This window comes from Oncorhynchus mykiss, chromosome 13 (genome assembly GCF_013265735.2).
Source record: "Oncorhynchus mykiss isolate Arlee chromosome 13, USDA_OmykA_1.1, whole genome shotgun sequence".
Lineage (NCBI taxonomy): Eukaryota > Metazoa > Chordata > Actinopteri > Salmoniformes > Salmonidae > Oncorhynchus > Oncorhynchus mykiss.
The window spans coordinates 48,598,017-48,623,217 of NC_048577.1; the positions used below are offsets into that span (position 1 = coordinate 48,598,017).

General features: G+C 48.6%; 1 protein-coding gene across 1 annotated transcript; it reads left to right on the plus strand.

Annotated features, from left to right (window-relative positions):
- The first annotated feature begins 961 nt into the window (after positions 1-961).
- On the plus strand, positions 962-24,174 carry LOC110486647. The gene is made up of 2 exons (XM_036941351.1): positions 962-1,967; positions 20,816-24,174. The coding sequence occupies exon 2, from the start codon at positions 20,835-20,837 to the stop codon at positions 22,353-22,355; it is 1,521 nt and encodes a 506-aa protein (XP_036797246.1). The 5' UTR covers positions 962-1,967; positions 20,816-20,834; the 3' UTR covers positions 22,356-24,174.
- The last annotated feature ends 1,027 nt before the right edge of the window (positions 24,175-25,201 follow it).

Consider the following 25,201-nt stretch of genomic DNA (forward strand, 5'->3'; position numbering starts at 1 on the left):
CTCCTCTCTTTTGTCTCCATTCTTTTCCTTATCCTTTCATCTTTTTAAACATTCATGAAAAAAAGGTTTTAGTGAGATGGAAACCACTACCTTGGTAAAGAAAGAGAGTGTCTGAGAGACGCAGACACAGGGAAAAGGTAAAGCCTTCCTCTGCTCATCTACCAATTTATGGTTTCCTTTTCAACAACAAACTTCAAGGTGGACTGACTCAGTGGACGTGCTGTTCTCCAAGGTTAAAAGAACATAGGCTACATACTCAGCTGGCGCGAAGACCCATCTAGATGAACTGTCTGTCATAACTCCACTGCCTTCACAGTAGCCTAGGTCTCAGCTCTCAGCCATGGTTTCATCTTTACCAGTTTGTTGTCGAGTCGGTCAAACCTCAAACGTTGGCCTAAAGACCTACACAGTAGCCTAGTATACTAGACATGCAGTCTGGTATATGTCAACTATCTTCAAACAATCAGAAGATAGCTGTCCAAAGTCATCCAAACACCTCAAATTCTGATTAGGTACAGTATTTACAGGTAGGTTATGATGTGTTATGTGCACTAGTTAACCTGACTCATACTCATCCGCACCCAACATGTCCCACCTCATCCAATTACCTCAAATTGTGATTAGGTACAGTACTTATAGGTATGTTATGATGTGTTATATGTATTAGACAGTAAGCCTAGACAGTAGGCGAGTTATGAACCTGAACCCAGTTTAGCCTCATGATTTCCCAGGGAAAGGAAGGCTGAGGTAAAGGTAAATCATTGCTTAAATTAATATATTAAATCTATAATACTGTTTTTCTTTATCCCTAATAACCAGCAGTTAGGCTGTTTGGGGCTATACATTTTGTATTGAGAAAACTTGGCATTCGATATCCCTCTCACAGATGTTCCTCGTCCTGTTGTTTATTCTGTGCTTTCTTTCCCCCTCTGTCCTTTACCCCTTTCAAAAAACTCGCTCGCCCCGTCTTGTCCTCCCGCTCCTCCGCTCCAAAAGCAACCAGAAGCTATTCGTGTTTAGGCTACAGGCGGAGTTTTTGAGAACTGGGAAGAATTTGACAAACTTTGTTGATCCCAACGTAGTCTAAACGGACCGCAGCGCTTCGCTGCCAGTCGTTATAGAGACATCGATTAGTTTACTGTGTATGTCGACTTCAATTTAAATAAATTACAGTTCCTCTTTTCATGGAATATGAAGAACAACGTCAGGAGGATGAGATCTTGACCGAATCATGCATAGATATTTATTTTTTCTTTTATCAAACATCGCGTTGTCTGTCTTGTTTAAAGCGCGGTTAGGACGGAGCTGTTTTTGCATATTTATTTTTTCTTCCCATCGTTTTTTAAAATGATTGTTGTTTAATTCAAACGGACATGGCTAACTGACATAATAGACGTTTTTTTAAATGATTGTTGTTTAATTCAAACGGACATGGCTAACTGACATAATAGACGTTTTTTAAAATGATTGTTGTTTAATTCAAACGGACATGGCTAACTGACATAATAGATGTTTTTTAAAATGATTGTTGTTTAATTCAAACGGACATGGCTAACTGACATAATAGATGTTTTTTAAAATGATTGTTGTTTAATTCAAACGGACATGGCTAACTGACATAATAGACGTTTTTTTAAATGATTGTTGTTTAATTCAAACGGACATGGCTAACTGACATAATAGATGTTTTTTTAAATGATTGTTGTTTAATTCAAACGGACATGGCTAACTGACATAATAGACGTTTTTTAAAATGATTGTTGTTTAATTCAAACGGACATGGCTAACTGACATAATATTTTTTTTTTTGTGACGTGGGAAGTTAATTTGAATTGAATATGAAAACTTAACTTTTCCATGTAAACCAATTTTGAGAGTTTTCCACTTCGCCAACTCTCTCGGACCATTAGTCTATAACCAATGTGGTGTCAACTGGAAGGACGCGTGGTCCGGATCTCACCTAAACGGTACACATTTACTTATCGTGTCCATTTTACAAACTGCAGTTCATGTATATGTTCATTTGTTTGCATATGTATTAACACGAGCTATGGACACTTTCGGTTAATACATCTACTGTTGGGTTTGCCACAGCACATTATTGGATAGCCTAATTTAAATCTCCATCAATGTTTTTTTTTCTTTCACAAGTATTCAGATATGATAATAGGCTACATATAACCTAATCCTAATCTGCAGGTGTATGCTCGAGATCACAGAAATTGACAGGTCATCAGGCCAATGGATCAATAATCTACTGAAATCTTGCCTATAGTCTACTTTGTGTGAATTTTGGAGATTTAGGTTGTTGTTTACCTCTTGTGTTAAAAGTAATTAATGGCATTAAGTGCATAATGTCCCTGAAAAATTAGACTACTATGATTATGTCCCTTTACCAGTAGCAGAGTGCATTAAAGCCACAATCCTGAGTATGTGTTTCAGCCCAACAGCAGACCCTCACTTGGTTTGGTAGGAAGCTGCGAGATGGGGTTTAGGAAATGTAACCACTCTCGTATTCATAGTGGGGCTTTGAATGCAAGTACTGACAATCTATTGCATGCATGATAGTTTAAAACATTTTGCAGCAATACATTGTTTGTTTACTGAAGTAAATAAGGCCTACAACCTTATATGTTGTGTTGTGATGGAGTAAGAAGACGGTTATATTAAAGTCATGAGGAATAATACATTATATACAAGAATCAATGGTTATATCATTCATTGAAATAAAAAATAACCAAAGAACAGCAAGAAATCTTCCAGATTATGCTTTTAATTTGCCGTGCAAACGTGGCCCTTTGCATGTAAATAATACAATGTGCACCACCTTCAGTTGGTTAAATGCTTAAGGAAAACGTTGTTGGTTTTTCAACGCCGATTAGGTAAGAACATGGTACCATGTGGAATGTTTCCTTCATGGAGGCTCCCTTCTGGTAGACAGCTTAATTCACACTGCACTGCTGCTCTCCTTTCTTCCTATGGACAGATTGACTGTCATTTATCCTTTGGATCAGTGCCTGATTAGATTGGACAGGTCCTTGCATATTCATGTTTATGCTGTGTATGTGTGCTTTTTTGTGTAGGGTGTGTGTGTCCTAACGAAAAATGTATCAACCCCTACAAAAATGTTTCCATTATTTATAATCCACCTAATAATTCACATTTTGTGTTTCTACAGGATTATTTTCCTGCTACAGCAAACTGGCTCAAATTAAGATTCTGTGTGTATGTGTGTGTGTGTGTGTGTGTGTGAACTGAATGTGAACTGTGAACTGAAAAAGCTGTACACAGAGCCAAGGCCAGAGAGAGCCCAGGGTAGATACCCAGTTAGACTAAAGCGTGGAATGACACAATCATAGAATCCTAATTAATGGGCTGTTTGCACAGAAGGACAGCTAAGCACTGTTACGTGCTCAAAACTCATGATCACAAGGCTTTTACTCTGTCTCAGGCCATACAGAGACAGAGAAAAACAAAGACAAACAATCTGCTGTAGTGTTTCCTCTGCTCTAGGCACAGCAGGTGTCACAGACGTGAAGTTGACCTCTGTCACAGTTAGGCTATGAAGAAGTCCACACATTGCACTGACTAATCTGGTCTATGGACGGATGATTTCAGTACACACACACATGTCCATAAGGTTATGTGTTGACTCCAAAGAGATATGATTATCCCGACTGGTCTGGGCCTTGACATAATGAATCATCTCAGACGGACAAATGGACATCCGGCCCATTACCCACACATGAAGCGGATTAGTTGTTAACAGGATAATTGCACAGCAGCCACTGCCAGGTGTGGAGCCAGCTTAATGGAATTCTCTTCTCACTGTTCCCTAACAGAGCCTCCCAGACTAATTCTAGCTTCCCAGTCTCATTCCTCTCCATCCTCTCTCACTCCTCCTTCTCTGTCATTTCATACCAACAATATACTTCTCAGGTAACCATCTAAAAGATAAGTCAAACCAACAACCTTAAGGCACCTATCCCTAATCACCAGGTTTATTTGTGAGATTTAGGCCTAGCTGTAAGTTGTACGTGTGACTTTGTTGTAGCAGTGTTATGTTGTGTCTGTTTATTTGAAGATCATTTAAAAAAATGGTGTGTTTTTGAACTGTTAGGCAGTTTGGTTTTCTGTAGGAACTTGGGGGAGTGTTTTGGTTTGGGGTCAGAAGGTTTGTTTTGACAGGGTTTGGGGTTTGGATTGTTTGTTTGGATAATGTTTGGAGGTTTTGTAAATTAGTTGGGAAAGTCTTATGTTTTCTTATAGTTTTGAATCTGTGGTTTTGGGATGTTTTTTCTATAGACCGAGTGTGTTCGTTTCGGAGATTGGGTTGTCTATTCATTTGTGAGATTGTTTGAGATTTGCTGGTCAGACAGTGTTTTGGTCTTATCCAGACAGCTGAGGAGTGAGGAGGTCCTTGTCTGGCCATGCAGGGAGTGTAAATGGCGCGTGTCATTGTAGCAAATGGAGCATGATGATGAAAAGCTCCTGTACCACAGAGTGCACTGATATGGTCTCCAGCGCGTGTGTCTGCCTGCCTGTCTGGTGTGTGTTCTCAGAAAACCTTACAACCAGCTCTTCCACTAAACACACACACAGCCTTAAAATATTTTTTTATATACATGATGCCCATTTATAAAAATACATGGGGATCGTAATGCCACTGATTGAATAATTGACTGTTGTTCACCTCTCTCTGTCTCTGTCTTTGTCTTTGTCTCTGTTTGTCTATGTCTCTATCTCTGTCTGTGTTGTCTGTTGCCACGTCTGTTGCCACATGGCACAGTGCATGTTCATCTATAATTGACAGTGCTCTTCTGCAGCTCACCATCTGTCTGGGCTGGAACTAACCAGAACCCAGAATGGCACTTCAGGACACTTTATTTGCATACAGTACACAGCACACCTGTGTTTACGAACTTACGGATGGCCCTGTGCCAATAAGAGAAAAGAGGAAACGAGTCCTTTGATGTGATTTGTGTATCACCAGGGAACGAGGCCCACAGCATATGCAAGCATAAATACATGACTGATGTGTCATCTAATGTCCCTGGTTCTTTTACTAATCACTACTGCATTGTGTCCCAGGTGTGGTCAGGTGTAGTGAATCTCCTGTCATTTCTCTTTCTCTCACTGTATCTTTCTTTCAATTCAATTCAATTCAATTCAAGGGCTTTATTGGCATGGGAAACATGTGTTAACATTGCCAAAGCAAGTGAGGTAGACAACATACAAAGTGAATATATAAAGTGAAAAACAACAAAAATTAACAGTAAACATTACACATACAGAGGTTTCAAAACAGTAAAGACATTACAAATGTCATATTATATATATATATACACAGTGTTTTAACAATGTACAAATGGTTAAAGGACACAAGATAAAATAAATATGCATAAATATGGGTTGTATTTACAATGGTGTTCACTGGTTGCCCTTTTCTCGTGGCAACAGGTCACAAATCTTGCTGCTGTGATGGCACATTGTGGTATTTCACCCAGTAGATATGGGAGTTTTTCAAATGTGGATTTTTTTTCGAATTCTTTGTGGATCTGTGTAATCTGAGGGAAATATGTCTCTCTAATATGGTCATACATTGGGCAGGAGGTTAGGAAGTGCAGCTCAGTTTCCACCTCATTTTGTGGGCAGTGAGCACATAGCCTGTCTTCTCTTGAGAGCCATGTCTGCCTACGGCGGCCTTTCTCAATAGCAAGGCTATGCTCACTGAGTCTGTACATAGTCAAAGCTTTCCTTAATTTTGGGTCAGTCACAGTGGTCAGGTATTCTGCCGCTGTGTACTCTCTTTCTCCCACTCTGTTTTTCTCTCTCACCTCCTATCTACCAACCTCTATCTATCTATCTATCTATCTATCTATCTATCTATCTATCTATCTATCTATCTATCTATCTATCTATCTATCTATCTATCTATCTATCTATCTATCTATCTATCTGTCTGTCTGTCTGTCTGTCTGTCTGTCTGTCTGTCTGTCTGTCTGTCTGTCTGTCTGTCTGTCTGTCTGTCTGTCTGTCTGTCTGTCTGTCTGTCTGTCTGTCTGTCTGTCTGTCTGTCTGTCTGTCTGTCTGTCTGTCTGTCTGTCTGTCTGTCTGTCTGTCTGTCTGTCTGTCTGTCTGTCTGTCTGTCTGTCTGTCTGTCTGTCTGTCTGTCTGTCTGTCTGTCTGTCTGTCTGTCTGTCTGTCTGTCTGTCTCTCTATCCGTCTATCTGTCTGTCTCTCTATCCGTCTGTCTGTCTGTCTCTCTATCCATCTCTCTATCTATCTCTCTATCTATCTCTCCCTTTCTCAATCTCCCCCTCTCCCTCCCTTTCTCAGTCTCCCTTCCCCTTTCTCAGTCTGTTGTCTGGTCTGGGGACACCTGAAGGTAGCAGTAAACCCAAATCACAGACATTCTGAGCATTCTACCTTTTTAAACTCTTTCTAAATGTCCTCCTCCCATTTTTCACACAATAACAGATAAATAGAAGTGACACATGACTCAGTCTTGGAAGTGGGTTCATCTTTTTCTGGGTGGAGGCCATATGCTCTCCCAGAGGAATCCTCATAATCATGGTTGACTAGTCCTACATGATGTGTGACACCATCATGATATGCCACATATGTAGCAGGCCTCTTCAGACAAAACGCGAACCAGAGGAAGGCATGTGTTGTTGCTGTACTGATCAGTGTTTCCCTTTATTCCTTTAACAGTGGCGCATAGCCGCTGCTAAATTGTTGGCGCCAAGTTCAGAGTGACAAATTCAGTGCGACAAGTTATAACAAGTTACATATCTTCCTCAGATTCTCATCAGATCTTCCAAGAAACCTCCCAGGTAACTAGCTAGCTAGTTTGTAATCCTGGAAGTGCAGCCAACCATAGAAATAGAGGACTCTAGTGCCCAAAATCATCAACCCTTACAAAAATGTCCATTAATTATAATCCACATAATAATTTAAATGTCCTGTTGCTGCAGGATAATTATAATCAACATAATAATGTACATTTCCTGTTGCTGCAGGATTCTTTTCCTGCTGTAGCAAATTGGCTCAAATTAAGATTCTACATATGTAGATGTATGTAATAATTATACAGTAACTTTACGCTAGCTAAATTATTTTTAGGGTTCATATATAATTGGCTGGTGATGTCATTGAGGTCATGAGATAAAAGGAAACTGTCCTCGATTTTCAGAAGAGTTTTAAAGGAAGTGAACATAATTACATTTTGGAGTAGAATGTCCTTTCAAAAAATCCTTAATGTTACACTTTTACATGAAACTGCCAATCCAATGCCATAGTTGACATACTGATATGACATTGAAGCTCAGTCAATAGACTATTATTGTAGTACCATATTATCTTGAAAGCGTATCAAGTTGAATATGATGGTCTGCTTTGCCCTCTGGTGGCAGGTGTGAGTGAGAGGACAGAGGATCAGGCAATTGGTTAAAACCACATTTTATTGGTCACATACATGTGTTCGGCAGATGTTATTGGGGGTGTAGCGAAATGCTTGTGTATCTAGCTACAACTGTGCAGTAATATCTAACAAGTAATATCTAACCATTTCGCAACAATACAAATAATACACACAAATCCAAAGTAAAGGAATGGAATTAATAATAAATAAATATTTGGACAAGCAATGTCAGAGCGGCATCGACTAAGATACAGCAGAGTAGAATAGAATACAGTATATACATATGAGATGAGTAATGCAATATGTAAACATTATTAAAGTGACCAGTGTTCCCGTATTAAAGTGGCCAGGGATTTCAAGTCTATGTATATAGGGCAGCAGCCTCTAAGGTGTTACTGATTGGCTACAGTATTTAACAGTCTGATGGCCTTGAGATAGAAGCTGTTTTTCAGTCTCCCGGTCCCAGCTTTGATGCACATGTACTGACCTCGCCATCTGGATGATAGCAGGGTGAACAGGCAGTGACTCGGGTGGTTGTTGTCTTTGATTATCATCTGGTGCTGTAAGGCAGGTAGTTTGCCCCTGGTGATGCGTTGGGCAGACCACCACCCTCTGAAGAGACCTGCGGTTGCATGCGGTGCAGTTGCCGTACCAGGTGATGATACAGCCCGACAGGATGCATCTGTAAAGGTTTGTGAGGGTTTTAGGTATCAAGCCAAATTTGTTCAGCCTCCTGAGGTTGAAGAGGCGCTGTTGTGCCTTCTTCACTACAATGTCTGTGTGGGTGGACCAATTCAGTTTGTCAGTGACGTGTACGCCGAGGAACTTGAAGCTTTCCACCTTCTCCACTGCGGTCCCGTCAATGTGGATAGGGGGTGCTCCCACTGCTGTTTCCTAAATTCCACAATCAGCTTTGTTTTGTTGACGTTACGTGAGAGGTTATTTTCCTGGCACCACCCTCCCAGGGCCAACACCTACTCCCTTTAGGCTGTCTCGTCATTGTTGGTAATCAGTCCTACTACTGTTGTGTTGTCTGCAAACTTGATGATTGAGTTGGAGGTGTGCATGGCCACGCAGTCATGTGTGAACATGGAGTATAAGAGGGGGCTGAGCACACACCCTTTTGGGGCCCCTGTGTTGAGGATCAGCGAAGTGGAGGTGTTGTTTCCTACCTTCAAACCTGGGGCCCCAAGCTTAATGATGAGCTTGGAGTGTACTATGGTGTTGAATGTTGAGCTATAGTTAATGAACAGCATTCTTATGTAGGTATTCCTCTTGTCCAGATGTTATAGGGCAGTGCGATGGCGATTGCATCATCTGTGGATCTATTGTGGCGGTAAGCAAATTTAAGTGGGTCTAGGGTGTCAGGTAAGGTAGAGGTGATATGATCCTTGACTAGTCTCTCAAAGCACTTCATGATGACATAATTGAGTTAGTTCAGTTACCTTTGCTTTCTTGGGTACAGGAACAATGGTGGACATCTTGAAGGAAGTGGGGACAGCCGACTGGGATAGGGAGAGTTTGAATATGTCCGTAAACACTCCAGCCAGCTGGTCTGCACATGCTCTGAGGATACGGCTTGGGATGCGGTCTGGGCCGGCAGCCTTGCAAGGGTTAACATGCTTAAAGGTCTTACTCAAGTTGGCCACGGAGAAGGAGAGCCCACAGTCCTTGGTAGCGGGCCACGTCGGTGGCACTGTGTTATCCTCAAAGTGGGCAAAGAAGGTGTTTAGCTTCTCTGGAAGTACTAGGGAAGCGGTTAAAGGTTTCTCTGGTATCACTCATCATTCATCATTGTGTTCAAAGGAGGTTGTGATGCAAACCTTCAGAGAATTGGCCAAGGGCCAGGATATTCTGGAGCTTTTGAGAAGAAAAACTCTTCTTCAAGTATTTCTGGTTTCACTTTTTTTATGTTTCCAAGTCTAAGTTCAGCATCTGTCACAACAACAATTAAATGATTAGTTCAGTTATTACTGTGAAATGCCTTATTTTCTGCCACAAGGCAAAACATTTATTGGATCAAAGCTTGCGTATTTACTCGTATGCACATGTATGTTTTTGCAAACTGACATGCACCAAACCAAATCTGTTTATAGAATTGACCACTTCGCACACAACCATAGATTGGGCACAGAGGACCAACTGCAACTACAAACATTTGATGTTTTACGCCCTTAAAAGTTGAAAAAAGCCTTTCGAAACCCTAAGGCCTCATTATGACTGCTTGAGTTGTAATTCATTTCCTTTGGCTGTGAGATTAATGACCCACAGTCGACACACATAGCAGGATTATAGAGGCTCCATTTGAAGGCCAACAACCGGGCAGCCAACCGGGCAGCCAACCAGGCAGCCAACCGGGCAGGCAGGGGATCTGTTCTGCTGCATGTCCATTGTTCCACAGTCTCCTCACATGGATAAACTGATCTTTCTGCAGTTTTGCTAAGATTATAAAGCTACCTCTACACTTCTAGAGTTAACAGTTAAGCTACAGGTTAGCACCAGTAAAAAGGCTTGTTTTACCTTTTCATGAGAGTTCCACATTTACTGTATTGAACACTGTTTTAACCCCATTTCTCTTCTCGCTCTCTCCATACCCGTCTCTCTCCTCTCTCTCTCTCCCCATGCCCGTCTCTCCTCTCTCTCTCTCTCCCAATGCCCGTCTCTCCTCTCTCTCTCTCCCCATACCCGTCTCTCCTCTCTCTCTCTCCCCATACCCGTCTCTTCTCTCTCTCTCCCATACCGTCTCTCTCTCTCTCTCTCTCTCCATACCCGTCTCTCTCTCTCTCCATACCCGTCTCTCTCCTCTCTCTCTCTCTCTCTCTCTCTCTCTCTCTCTCCATACCCGTCTCTCTCCTCTCTCCCCGTGCCCGTCTCTCCTCTCTCTCTCTCCATACCCGTCTCTCTCCTCTCTCTCTCTCCCCATACCCGTCCCTTCTCTCTCTCTCTCTCTCCATACCGTCGCTCTCTCACTCTCTCTCTCTCTCCATACCCGTCTCTCTCCTCTCTCTCTCGCTCTCTCTCCCCATACCGTCCCTTCTCTCTCTCTCTCTCCATACCGTCGCTCTCTCACTCTCTCTCTCTCTCCATACCCGTCTCTCTCCTCTCTCTCTCTCTCTCTCTCCATACCCGTCTCTCTCCTCTCTCTCTCTCCCCATGCCCGTCTCTCCTCTCTCTTCCATATCCATCTCTCTCCTCTGTCTCTCTCTCCCCATGCCCGTCTCTCCTCTCTTTCTCTCTCCATACCCGTCTCTCTCCTCTCTCTCTCCCCATACCTGTCTCTCCTCTCTCTCTCCCCATACCCGTCTCTTCTCGCTCTCTCTCCCCATGCCGTCCCTTCTCTCTCTCTCTCTCCATACCGTCGCTCTCTCACTCTCTCTCTCTCTCCATACCCGTCTCTCTCCTCTCTCTCTCTCTCTCTCTCCATACCCGTCTCTCTCCTCTCTCTCTCTCCCCATGCCCGTCTCTCCTCTCTCTCTCTCCATATCCATCTCTCTCCTCTGTCTCTCTCTCCCCATGCCCGTCTCTCCTCTCTTTCTCTCTCCATACCCGTCTCTCTCCTCTCTCTCTCCCCATACCCGTCTCTCCTCTCTCTCTCCCCATACCCGTCTCTTCTCTCTCTCTCTCTCTCCCCATACCGTCTCTCCTCTCTCTCTCTCTCTCTCTCTCTCTCTCTCCATACCCGTCTCTCCTCTCTCTCTCTCTCTCTCTCTCCATACCCGTCTCTCCTCTCTCTCTCTCTCCCCATACCCATCTCTCCTCTCTCTCTCTCCCATTTACCCGTCTCTCCTCTCTCTCTCTCTCTCTCTCCTCATACCCGTCTCTCCTCTCTCTCTCTCTCCCCATACCCGTCTCTCCTCTCTCTCTCTCCCCATACCCGTCTCTCCTCTCTCTCTCTCTCCCCATACCCGTCTCTCCTCTCTCTCTCTCCCCATACCGTCTCTCCTCTCTCTCTCTCTCTCCCCATACCCGTCTCTCCTCTCTCTCTCTCTCCCCATACCCGTCTCTCCTCTCTCTCTCTCCCCATGCCCGTCTCTCTTCTCTCTCTCCCCATACCCGTCTCTCCTCTCTCTCTCTCTCCCCATACCGGTCTCTCCCCTCTCTCTCGCTCTCTCTCTCCCCATACCCGTCTCTTCTCTCTCTCTCTCCCCATACCGTCTCTCTCTCTCTCTCTCTCTCCATACCCGTCTCTCTCTCTCTCCATACCCGTCTCTCCTCTCTCTCTCTCGCTCTCTCCATACCCATCTCTCTCCTCTCTCTCTCTCTCTCCCCATGCCCGTCTCTCCTCTCTCTCTCTCTCCATACCCGTCTCTCTCCTCTCTCTCTCCCCATACCCGTATCTCCTCTCTCTCCCCATACCTGTCTCTTCTCTCTCTCTCTCCCCATACCGTCTCTCTCCTCTCTCTCTCTCTCTCTCCATACCCGTCTCTCCTCTCTCTCTCTCTCTCTCCATACCGTCTCTCTCCTCTCTCTCTCCCCATACCCGTCTCTCCTCTCTCTCTCTCCCCATACCCATCTCTCCTCTCTCTCTCTCCCATTTACCCGTCTCTCCTCTCTCTCTCTCTCCTCATACCCGTCTCTCCTCTCTCTCTCTCTCCCCATACCCGTCTCTCCTCTCTCTCTCTCTCCCCATACCCGTCTCTCCTCTCTCTCTCTCCCCATACCCATCTCTCCTCTCTCTCTCTCTCCATACCCGTCTCTCTCCCCTCTCTCTCCCCATACCCGTCTCTCCTCTCTCTCCCCATACCTGTCTCTTCTCTCTCTCTCTCCCCATACCCGTCTCTCCTCTCTCTCTCTCTTTCCCCATACCCGTCTCTCCTCTCTCTCTCTCCCCATACGCGTCTCTCCTCTCTCTCTCTCCCCATACCATCGCTCTCTCTCTCTCTCTCTCTCCATACCCGTCTCTTTCCTCTCTCTCTCTCTCTCTCCCCATACCCGTCTCTCTCCTCTCTCTCTCTCCCCATGCCCGTCTCTCCTTTCTCTCTCCCTATACCCGTCTCTCCTCTCTCTCTCTCCCCATACCCGTCTCTCTCCTCTCTCTCTCCCCATACCCATCTCTCCTCTCTCTCTCTCTCTCTCTCCCCATGCCGTCGCTCTCTCTCTCTCTCTCTCTCTCTCTCTCTCCTCATACCCGTCTCTCCTCTCTCTCTCTCTCCCCATACCCGTCTCTCCTCTCTCTCTCTCTCTCCCCATACCCGTCTCTCCTCTCTCTCTCTCTCCCCATACCCGTCTCTCCTCTCTCTCTCTCCCCATACCGTCTCTCTCTCTCTCTCTCTCTCTCCATACCCGTCTCTCTCTCTCTCCATACCCGTCTCTCTCCTCTCTCTCTCTCGCTCTCTCCATACCCATCTCTCTCCTCTCTCTCTCTCTCTCCCCATGCCCGTCTCACCTCTCTCTCTCTCTCCATACCCGTCTCTCTCCTCTCTCTCTCCCCATACCCGTATCTCCTCTCTCTCCCCATACCTGTCTCTTCTCTCTCTCTCTCCCCATACCGTCTCTCTCCTCTCTCTCTCTCTCTCTCTCTCCATACCCGTCTCTCCTCTCTCTCTCTCTCTCTCCATACCGTCTCTCTCCTCTCTCTCTCCCCATACCCGTCTCTCCTCTCTCTCTCTCCCCATACCCATCTCTCCTCTCTCTCTCTCCCATTTACCCGTCTCTCCTCTCTCTCTCTCCTCATACCCGTCTCTCCTCTCTCTCTCTCTCCCCATACCCGTCTCTCCTCTCTCTCTCTCTCCCCATACCCGTCTCTCCTCTCTCTCTCTCTCCCCATACCCATCTCTCCTCTCTCTCTCTCTCCATACCCGTCTCTCTCCCCTCTCTCTCCCCATACCCGTCTCTCCTCTCTCTCCCCATACCTGTCTCTTCTCTCTCTCTCTCCACATACCCGTCTCTCCTCTCTCTCTCTCTTTCCCCATACCCGTCTCTCCTCTCTCTCTCTCCCCATACCCGTCTCTCCGCTCTCTCTCTCCCCATACCATCGCTCTCTCTCTCTCTCTCTCTCCATACCCGTCTCTTTCCTCTCTCTCTCTCTCTCTCCCCATACCCGTCTCTCTCCTCTCTCTCTCTCCCCATGCCCGTCTCTCCTTTCTCTCTCCCTATACCCGTCTCTCCTCTCTCTCTCTCCCCATACCCGTCTCTCTCCTCTCTCTCTCTCCCCATACCCGTCTCTCCTCTCTCTCTCTCCCCATACCCGTCTCTCCTCTCTCTCTCCACATACCCGTCTCTCTCTCTCTCTCTCTCTCTCTCTCTCTCCATACCCGTCTCTCTCCTCTCTCTCTCCATACCCGTCTCTCTCCTCTCTCTCTCTCTCTCTCTCTCTCTCTCTCTCTCCATACCCGTCTCTCTCCTCTCTCTCTCTCTCCCCATGCCCGTCTCTCCTCTCTCTCTCTCCATACCCGTCTCTCCTCTCTCTCTCTCTCTCCCCATACCCGTCTCTCCCTTCTCTCTCTCCCCATACCCATCTCTCCTCTCTCTCTCTCTCTCTCCCCATACCCGTCTCTCCTCTCTTTCTTTCTCCCCATACCCGTCTCTCCTTTCCTCTCTCTCTCCCCATACCCATCTCTCCTCTATCTCTCCTCTCGCTCTCTCCCCATACCCATCTCTCTCCTCTCTCTCTCTCCCCATACCCGTCTCTCTCCTCTCTCTCTCTCCCCATACCCGTCTCTCCTCTCTCTCTCTCTCTCCCCATACCCGTCTCTCCTCTCTCTCTCTCCCCATACCCGTCTCTCCTCTCCTCTCTCTCTCCCCATACCCGTCTCTCCTCTCTCCCTATTTCTCTCTCCATACCCGTCTCTCCTTTTTCTCTCTCTCCCCATACCCGTCTCTCCTCTCTCTCTCTCTCCATACCCGTCTCTCCTCTCTCTCTCTCCATACCCGTCTCTCCTCTCTCTCTCTCCCCATACCATCGCTCTCTCTCTCTCTCTCTCTCCATACCCGTCTCTTTCCTCTCTCTCTCTCTCTCTCCCCATACCCGTCTCTCTCCTCTCTCTCTCTCCCCATGCCCGTCTCTCCTTTCTCTCTCCCTATACCCGTCTCTCCTCTCTCTCTCTCCCCATACCCGTCTCTCTCCTCTCTCTCTCCCCATACCCATCTCTCCTCTCTCTCTCTCTCTCTCTCCCCATGCCGTCGCTCTCTCTCTCTCTCTCTCTCTCTCTCTCTCCTCATACCCGTCTCTCCTCTCTCTCTCTCTCCCCATACCCGTCTCTCCTCTCTCTCTCTCTCTCCCCATACCCGTCTCTCCTCTCTCTCTCTCTCCCCATACCCGTCTCTCCTCTCTCTCTCTCCCCATACCGTCTCTCTCTCTCTCTCTCTCTCTCCATACCCGTCTCTCTCTCTCTCCATACCCGTCTCTCTCCTCTCTCTCTCTCGCTCTCTCCATACCCATCTCTCTCCTCTCTCTCTCTCTCTCCCCATGCCCGTCTCACCTCTCTCTCTCTCTCCATACCCGTCTCTCTCCTCTCTCTCTCCCCATACCCGTATCTCCTCTCTCTCCCCATACCTGTCTCTTCTCTCTCTCTCTCCCCATACCGTCTCTCTCCTCTCTCTCTCTCTCTCTCTCTCCATACCCGTCTCTCCTCTCTCTCTCTCTCTCTCCATACCGTCTCTCTCCTCTCTCTCTCCCCATACCCGTCTCTCCTCTCTCTCTCTCCCCATACCCATCTCTCCTCTCTCTCTCTCCCATTTACCCGTCTCTCCTCTCTCTCTCTCCTCATACCCGTCTCTCCTCTCTCTCTCTCTCCCCATACCCGTCTCTCCTCTCTCTCTCTCTCCCCATACCCGTCTCTCCTCTCTCTCTCTCTCCCCATACCCATCTCTCCTCTCTCTCTCTCTCCATACCCGTCTCTCTCCCCTCTCTCTCCCCATACCCGTCTCTCCTCTCTCTCCCCATACCTGTCTCTTCTCTCTCTCTCTCCACATACCCGTCTCTCCTCTCTCTCTCTCTTTCCCCATACCCGTCTCTCCTCTCTCTCTCTCCCCATACCCGTCTCTCCGCTCTCTCTCTCCCCATACCATCGCTCTCTCTCTCTCTCTCTCTCCATACCCGTCTCTTTCCTCTCTCTCTCTCTCTCTCCCCATACCCGTCTCTCTCCTCTCTCTCTCTCCCCATGCCCGTCTCTCCTTTCTCTCTCCCTATACCCGTCTCTCCTCTCTCTCTCTCCCCATACCCGTCTCTCTCCTCTCTCTCTCTCCCCATACCCGTCTCTCCTCTCTCTCTCTCCCCATACCCGTCTCTCCTCTCTCTCTCCACATACCCGTCTCTCTCTCTCTCTCTCTCTCTCTCTCTCTCCATACCCGTCTCTCTCCTCTCTCTCTCCATACCCGTCTCTCTCCTCTCTCTCTCTCTCTCTCTCTCTCTCTCTCTCCATACCCGTCTCTCTCCTCTCTCTCTCTCTCCCCATGCCCGTCTCTCCTCTCTCTCTCTCCATACCCGTCTCTCCTCTCTCTCTCTCTCTCCCCATACCCGTCTCTCCCTTCTCTCTCTCCCCATACCCATCTCTCCTCTCTCTCTCTCCCATTTACCCGTCTCTCCTCTCTCTCTCTCTCCTCATACCCGTCTCTCCTCTCTCTCTCTCTCCCCATACCCGTCTCTCCTCTCTCTCTCTCTCCCCATACCCGTCTCTCCTCTCTCTCTCTCCCCATACCCATCTCTCCTCTCTCTCTCTCTCCATACCCGTCTCTCTCCCCTCTCTCTCCCCATACCCGTCTCTCCTCTCTCTCCCCATACCTGTCTCTTCTCTCTCTCTCTCCCCATACCCGTCTCTCCTCTCTCTCTCTCTTTCCCCATACCCGTCTCTCCTCTCTCTCTCTCCCCATACGCGTCTCTCCTCTCTCTCTCTCCCCATACCATCGCTCTCTCTCTCTCTCTCTCTCCATACCCGTCTCTTTCCTCTCTCTCTCTCTCTCTCCCCATACCCGTCTCTCTCCTCTCTCTCTCTCCCCATGCCCGTCTCTCCTTTCTCTCTCCCTATACCCGTCTCTCCTCTCTCTCTCTCCCCATACCCGTCTCTCTCCTCTCTCTCTCCCCATACCCATCTCTCCTCTCTCTCTCTCTCTCTCTCCCCATGCCGTCGCTCTCTCTCTCTCTCTCTCTCTCTCTCTCTCTCCTCATACCCGTCTCTCCTCTCTCTCTCTCTCCCCATACCCGTCTCTCCTCTCTCTCTCTCTCTCCCCATACCCGTCTCTCCTCTCTCTCTCTCTCCCCATACCCGTCTCTCCTCTCTCTCTCTCCCCATACCGTCTCTCTCTCTCTCTCTCTCTCTCCATACCCGTCTCTCTCTCTCTCCATACCCGTCTCTCTCCTCTCTCTCTCTCGCTCTCTCCATACCCATCTCTCTCCTCTCTCTCTCTCTCTCCCCATGCCCGTCTCACCTCTCTCTCTCTCTCCATACCCGTCTCTCTCCTCTCTCTCTCCCCATACCCGTATCTCCTCTCTCTCCCCATACCTGTCTCTTCTCTCTCTCTCTCCCCATACCGTCTCTCTCCTCTCTCTCTCTCTCTCTCTCTCCATACCCGTCTCTCCTCTCTCTCTCTCTCTCTCCATACCGTCTCTCTCCTCTCTCTCTCCCCATACCCGTCTCTCCTCTCTCTCTCTCCCCATACCCATCTCTCCTCTCTCTCTCTCCCATTTACCCGTCTCTCCTCTCTCTCTCTCCTCATACCCGTCTCTCCTCTCTCTCTCTCTCCCCATACCCGTCTCTCCTCTCTCTCTCTCTCCCCATACCCGTCTCTCCTCTCTCTCTCTCTCCCCATACCCATCTCTCCTCTCTCTCTCTCTCCATACCCGTCTCTCTCCCCTCTCTCTCCCCATACCCGTCTCTCCTCTCTCTCCCCATACCTGTCTCTTCTCTCTCTCTCTCCACATACCCGTCTCTCCTCTCTCTCTCTCTTTCCCCATACCCGTCTCTCCTCTCTCTCTCCCCATACCCGTCTCTCCGCTCTCTCTCTCCCCATACCATCGCTCTCTCTCTCTCTCTCTCTCCATACCCGTCTCTTTCCTCTCTCTCTCTCTCTCTCCCCATACCCGTCTCTCTCCTCTCTCTCTCTCCCCATGCCCGTCTCTCCTTTCTCTCTCCCTATACCCGTCTCTCCTCTCTCTCTCTCCCCATACCCGTCTCTCTCCTCTCTCTCTCTCCCCATACCCGTCTCTCCTCTCTCTCTCTCCCCATACCCGTCTCTCCTCTCTCTCTCCACATACCCGTCTCTCTCTCTCTCTCTCTCTCTCTCTCTCTCCATACCCGTCTCTCTCCTCTCTCTCTCCATACCCGTCTCTCTCCTCTCTCTCTCTCTCTCTCTCTCTCTCTCTCTCCATACCCGTCTCTCTCCTCTCTCTCTCTCTCCCCATGCCCGTCTCTCCTCTCTCTCTCTCCATACCCGTCTCTCCTCTCTCTCTCTCTCTCCCCATACCCGTCTCTCCCTTCTCTCTCTCCCCATACCCATCTCTCCTCTCTCTCTCTCTCTCTCCCCATACCCGTCTCTCCTCTCTTTCTTTCTCCCCATACCCGTCTCTCCTTTCCTCTCTCTCTCCCCATACCCATCTCTCCTCTATCTCTCCTCTCGCTCTCTCCCCATACCCATCTCTCTCCTCTCTCTCTCTCCCCATACCCGTCTCTCTCCTCTCTCTCTCTCCCCATACCCGTCTCTCCTCTCTCTCTCTCTCTCCCCATACCCGTCTCTCCTCTCTCTCTCTCCCCATACCCGTCTCTCCTCTCCTCTCTCTCTCCCCATACCCGTCTCTCCTCTCTCCCTATTTCTCTCTCCATACCCGTCTCTCCTTTTTCTCTCTCTCCCCATACCCGTCTCTCCTCTCTCTCTCTCTCCATACCCGTCTCTCCTCTCTCTCTCTCCATACCCGTCTCTCCTCTCTCTCTCTCCCCATACCATCGCTCTCTCTCTCTCTCTCTCTCCATACCCGTCTCTTTCCTCTCTCTCTCTCTCTCTCCCCATACCCGTCTCTCTCCTCTCTCTCTCTCCCCATGCCCGTCTCTCCTTTCTCTCTCCCTATACCCGTCTCTCCTCTCTCTCTCTCCCCATACCCGTCTCTCTCCTCTCTCTCTCCCCATACCCATCTCTCCTCTCTCTCTCTCTCTCTCTCCCCATGCCGTCGCTCTCTCTCTCTCTCTCTCTCTCTCTCTCTCTCCTCATACCCGTCTCTCCTCTCTCTCTCTCTCCCCATACCCGTCTCTCCTCTCTCTCTCTCTCTCCCCATACCCGTCTCTCCTCTCTCTCTCTCTCCCCATACCCGTCTCTCCTCTCTCTCTCTCCCCATACCGTCTCTCTCTCTCTCTCTCTCTCTCCATACCCGTCTCTCTCTCTCTCCATACCCGTCTCTCTCCTCTCTCTCTCTCGCTCTCTCCATACCCATCTCTCTCCTCTCTCTCTCTCTCTCCCCATGCCCGTCTCACCTCTCTCTCTCTCTCCATACCCGTCTCTCTCCTCTCTCTCTCCCCATACCCGTATCTCCTCTCTCTCCCCATACCTGTCTCTTCTCTCTCTCTCTCCCCATACCGTCTCTCTCCTCTCTCTCTCTCTCTCTCTCTCCATACCCGTCTCTCCTCTCTCTCTCTCTCTCTCCATACCGTCTCTCTCCTCTCTCTCTCCCCATACCCGTCTCTCCTCTCTCTCTCTCCCCATACCCATCTCTCCTCTCTCTCTCTCCCATTTACCCGTCTCTCCTCTCTCTCTCTCCTCATACCCGTCTCTCCTCTCTCTCTCTCTCCCCATACCCGTCTCTCCTCTCTCTCTCTCTCCCCATACCCGTCTCTCCTCTCTCTCTCTCTCCCCATACCCATCTCTCCTCTCTCTCTCTCTCCATACCCGTCTCTCTCCCCTCTCTCTCCCCATACCCGTCTCTCCTCTCTCTCCCCATACCTGTCTCTTCTCTCTCTCTCTCCACATACCCGTCTCTCCTCTCTCTCTCTCTTTCCCCATACCCGTCTCTCCTCTCTCTCTCCCCATACCCGTCTCTCCGCTCTCTCTCTCCCCATACCATCGCTCTCTCTCTCTCTCTCTCTCCATACCCGTCTCTTTCCTCTCTCTCTCTCTCTCTCCCCATACCCGTCTCTCTCCTCTCTCTCTCTCCCCATGCCCGTCTCTCCTTTCTCTCTCCCTATACCCGTCTCTCCTCTCTCTCTCTCCCCATACCCGTCTCTCTCCTCTCTCTCTCTCCCCATACCCGTCTCTCCTCTCTCTCTCTCCCCATACCCGTCTCTCCTCTCTCTCTCCACATACCCGTCTCTCTCTCTCTCTCTCTCTCTCTCTCTCTCCATACCCGTCTCTCTCCTCTCTCTCTCCATACCCGTCTCTCTCCTCTCTCTCTCTCTCTCTCTCTCTCTCTCTCTCCATACCCGTCTCTCTCCTCTCTCTCTCTCTCCCCATGCCCGTCTCTCCTCTCTCTCTCTCCATACCCGTCTCTCCTCTCTCTCTCTCTCTCCCCATACCCGTCTCTCCCTTCTCTCTCTCCCCATACCCATCTCTCCTCTCTCTCTCTCTCTCTCCCCATACCCGTCTCTCCTCTCTTTCTTTCTCCCCATACCCGTCTCTCCTTTCCTCTCTCTCTCCCCATACCCATCTCTCCTCTATCTCTCCTCTCGCTCTCTCCCCATACCCATCTCTCTCCTCTCTCTCTCTCCCCATACCCGTCTCTCTCCTCTCTCTCTCTCCCCATACCCGTCTCTCCTCTCTCTCTCTCTCTCCCCATACCCGTCTCTCCTCTCTCTCTCTCCCCATACCCGTCTCTCCTCTCCTCTCTCTCTCCCCATACCCGTCTCTCCTCTCTCCCTATTTCTCTCTCCATACCCGTCTCTCCTTTTTCTCTCTCTCCCCATACCCGTCTCTCCTCTCTCTCTCTCTCCATACCCGTCTCTCCTCTCTCTCTCTCCATACCCGTCTCTCCTCTCTCTCTCTCCCCATACCATCGCTCTCTCTCTCTCTCTCTCTCCATACCCGTCTCTTTCCTCTCTCTCTCTCTCTCTCCCCATACCCGTCTCTCTCCTCTCTCTCTCTCCCCATGCCCGTCTCTCCTTTCTCTCTCCCTATACCCGTCTCTCCTCTCTCTCTCTCCCCATACCCGTCTCTCTCCTCTCTCTCTCCCCATACCCATCTCTCCTCTCTCTCTCTCTCTCTCTCCCCATGCCGTCGCTCTCTCTCTCTCTCTCTCTCTCTCTCTCTCTCCTCATACCCGTCTCTCCTCTCTCTCTCTCTCCCCATACCCGTCTCTCCTCTCTCTCTCTCTCTCCCCATACCCGTCTCTCCTCTCTCTCTCTCTCTCTCTCTCTCTCTCTCCATACCCGTCTCTCCTCTCTCTCTCTCCCCATACCCGTCTCTCCTCTCTCTCTCTCTCCCCATACCCGTCTCTCCTCTCTCTCTCTCTCCCCATACCCGTCTCTCCATCCTCAGTTGATACGTGTTGGGAGTGATGCACTGGCTTCCCCTGGTTGCCATGGTGATCGCCTCGGCCCTGCCCTTCCCTCACAGCCCTGTGACTAGTACTGTTGCTGCGATGACGGAGCCTGGCAGTAGCCTGGACGACCACACAGAGGACATCGATGACTCTTCCAGTCACTCCCCCGGATCTTACTCCACACTTCCAGCTCCTGAGGCCTACAATGTGGACTACAAGGACTACAATAACCCCTCCATAATTAAAGAGGAGGTGCAAGCTTTGAAAGGGAAGCGAAAACAACAAAGTTATTTGTCAAAAAGCAATTTTCATACAGAAAACACGAACAGCGTTGGTTTAAATAAATATTCTAACACTGATGGAGGAAAACTCAGGAGCACCAATGGCAGCAGTCATCAGGACTACCCCTCCCAGGAGAGCTATGTACTAGGGGACTATAAACCAGACAGCAGCAGAGCTGGTGATGACAGCAGCTTTAGAGACATGGCTCAGAAGGAAAACCATCATCACTCTCTAGACCCCAGGACCGATGAACAGGATCTCAGACCTCCCAACATGTATGTGGTGGAAACTTACAAACCTTCCACTAATGCTGGACACCACAGTAAAACTGGGCCAGATCCCTCCAGTCAGAGGACCCCGCAGAAAGCAGAGGCTAGGACAGAGAGCAGTGATAACAGGGGAGAGGAGGGGATGGAGGGTGGGCCTGGGGCAGGGGCTGGGAAAGGTCCGGATCTGTCAGAGGAAGGAATGGAAGTAGGACTAGGGTTAGGGCTGGGTCAGGGGCTGGGAGGTGTAAAGGAGAAGCAAGAGCTGCTGTTTTTAGATGCACACCCACGGGTCCTTTTCTCTTCCTCTCCTCCAGAGCACCCGCCCCTCCTTCTCATGCTGGAGTCAGGCATGTTGCCCATAGAAGGAGAGGACAAGGAGGAAGAGGAGGAGGAGGAGGAAGTGTCGGACGCAGACGGACACATGGAGGGTCATGGGGACCGAGAGATGGACGGGAGTGTGCCGCTGAGCTGGGTGGACACTCTAAGGGGGGCCAGGGAGCCCCCTCGCCCCGCCCCCAGGCACAAGCGCTCACACTTGCCCCACACCGGGCGGGGTGAGATGCCGGTGTGTGAGTCGGAGAGCGTGTGGGTAACGGACAAGACGACGGTATTCGACGATAGGGGTAAAACAGTCAACATCGTGCCAGAGATCAAGACAGTCAAGGGGGCGCTGAAGCAGTACTTCTATGAGACTCGCTGCCGCCAGGAGGGGCAGCAGAGGGGCGGTGGGCCGCAGCGGGAGGCAGGGGGGGCAGGGGCCTCGGCAGCAGGAACAGTGACAGGACCCGTAGGTGTGTCCGGGGCCAGCTGCCGGGGCGTGGACATCAGACAGTGGGTGAGTCAGTGTAAGGCCAAGGACACATATGTCCGAGCCCTCACTGTTGACAACAACGGTCTGCAGGGCTGGAGGTGGGTCCGCATCAACTCGTCCTGCGTGTGTGTCCTACTGTCCAGAGTAACCAGGAAAAACAGAGGAAGGGAGTGAGGGCAGGAGATGGAGGAAAGGTGGAGAGGATAATGTGGAAGAAATGTTAACACAGATAATGCTTGGAACATTGGATGTAATGTCAATTAGACAGTAGGTGTTACTTTATAGGCCAGGGTGCCTCTTATCCAGAGCGACTTACATTAGTGCATTCTTCTTATGATAGCTGCACTCTTACAAAAAAAAGGGTTCCAAACGGGTTCTTTGGCTGTCCCCATAGGAGAACCCTTTTTGGTTCTAGGTAGAACCCTTTTTGAGGTTCTATGTAGAACCCTCTGTGGAAAGGGTTCTACATGGAAGTCAAAAGTGTTCTACCTGGAACCAAAATGGGTTCTTCAAAGGGTTCTCCTATGGGGATAGCCAAAGAACCCTTAGGTTCTAGATAGCACTTTTTTTAAAGAGTGTAGGCGAGACAACCCCTCCACCCATCACGGGCTCAGTGAGAGTGACTACACAAAAACAATAAAACCTCAACAATACAACTTAGGGAAAACTATCATATCAAAACAGTGATTTAAAAAAAGTACTGTTTGTTTCACAATTGTTTCATATCATACATGTTATTGCTGAGTAATACTGTATGTAAGCATGAGTTTTAAATTAATATATTTCTTTATATATGTGTACAATATGTGATCAGTATGCTTTTATGTATGAAAGTATGTATATTTATAGAGAAAGGTATGTGGAAAGATAGGTTTGTTGTTGTTACATGATTCCAGCCTCTGGCGTCTGGCCTCTGCTCTGAATGGGAGAGGAAGGGACTGGCAGCACCTAGTGATTTAGCCTGATACTCCTCAACAATCCATACTGAGCACTGACCATCCCCAGTCCTCCTTTGTGAAGTCTCACAGAGAACATTATCACTGAGTGGTTTAATAGTAAGATAGAGAGGAGAATTGAGCCATGTATACTGTGAGCACAATGCTGGGTGTCATCATGATGCCCATATTGTTGTCATGAGAGCAACAGTCCATTTACAGTGTAGCCAGTCATATGTGATCAGAACATTTGAGTGACCAATAGAAACCATGCAGCAGTGTGACAACCACAGAAGCATTTTTATCTCTATCTCTGCCTGTAGTTAGATCATTAGATGATTGAAGAATTCCATTCGCCTCAGTTTGCAGTTTGAACTCTGCACTCTATAGTATATGCAGTACAACATATTTATACATCTGGCTTTTTGTAATACATGTATGTATATTGTAAAGGCCTGTTTCTTATTCCATAAGTAAAAGATAAACTATTATAACTTATTTTATCATGATTTTTATGCATAATGGTCTTTCCCGGCAAGTGTCAATGGTGTGATCTATCGGTGTGTGTTGTCTCTCTTTCTGTCATATACACATACAGTATTCACATGCTGAACATTCTTCTCACAAATACACAAACCACTGCCTCTCCTCCCCTTACACACGCTCCTGTTGTCTACACACGTGCCAACCCCAGGTACACAAAGTGAGAACACACACATTGGGATGTGTTGTACAACGAGTCCACTTTATTTTGTCTTTTTATCACCATCATCTTCATCACTGTTTATTTTGCAGGTGTTATTTTAAATTTGTATTATCATCTTCGTCATTCATATTATTTTTTTTCAATCATAACACAATTTGTTTTCAAAATGTACACATACAGTAGCATATCTTAATGACCATTTTTAATGTTTCATATTTACTTTTCAAATTAGGTCAAATTAAATGAGTAAGAATTAAGTATTAAATGAACATGTACATACAATTATTCAATACATACATACATACATAATGAAAATAAATATAGTTATCATAAAAACATAAAAATAAAAATACACACATTTTACAAATTGTTCCCCAGGCTTTCATCCTCATAGGTTAGATTTCTACAGATATATGTGTATCATCTTCACCCCCCAAAGTTGACTTCAATGTCATCTTGGTTGTTTGACATGCATCGTAACACAGAAGCTAAAGGTTTTTCTTGACTTCCAACAGTCTCTTCTCACCTGGATCTCCTAATCATCCTTCCTCTCTTGGTTTCTGTTATGGCTTGCGTGCAGTAAATGAATCGTCTCCAACCTCTTTTCTTCTGGTCACTTTGACTGTTTTATCTCACCTTCGTCACACCTCCATCTTTCCCCTCGTCTTCCAGGGGCACCCAATGAACCTGAGCTGATGATGAGAGCCGTAAAGTTCACCACATCTAGAAAGCCATTACCCTGGGCTTTGTACTAGACCTGCAGTATGTAACCTGGCTTCAACAACATGTCCCCACACTCTAATTTAACTGGCTTTAGTGGATTCCTACAAATGACTAAATTACATCACAGCCATTTAACACAATGCCTGTGTGGCCCCCTATCCCATCGTATCCCCACTGCTGGGGCCCCCCATCCCATCGTATCCTCGCTGCTGTGGCCCCCCCATCCCAACGTATCCCCGCTGCTGTGGCCCCCCATCCCATCGTATCCTTGCTGCTGTGGCCCCCCATCCCATCGTATCCTTGCTGCTGTGGCCCCCCATCCCATCGTATCCTCGCTGTTGTGGCCCCCCATCCCAACGTATCCCCACTGCTGGGGCCCCCCATCCCATCGTATCCTCGCTGCTGTGGCCCCCCCATCCCAACGTATCCCCACTGCTGGGGCCCCCCATCCCATCGTATCCTCGCTGCTGTGGCCCCCCCATCCCATCGTATCCTTGCTGCTGTGGCCCCCCCATCCCATCGTATCCTTGCTGCTGTGGCCCCCCATCCCATCGTATCCTCGCTGCTGTGGCCCCCCCATCCCATCGTATCCTTGCTGCTGTGGCCCCCCCATCCCATCGTATCCTTGCTGCTGTGGCCCCCCATCCCATCGTATC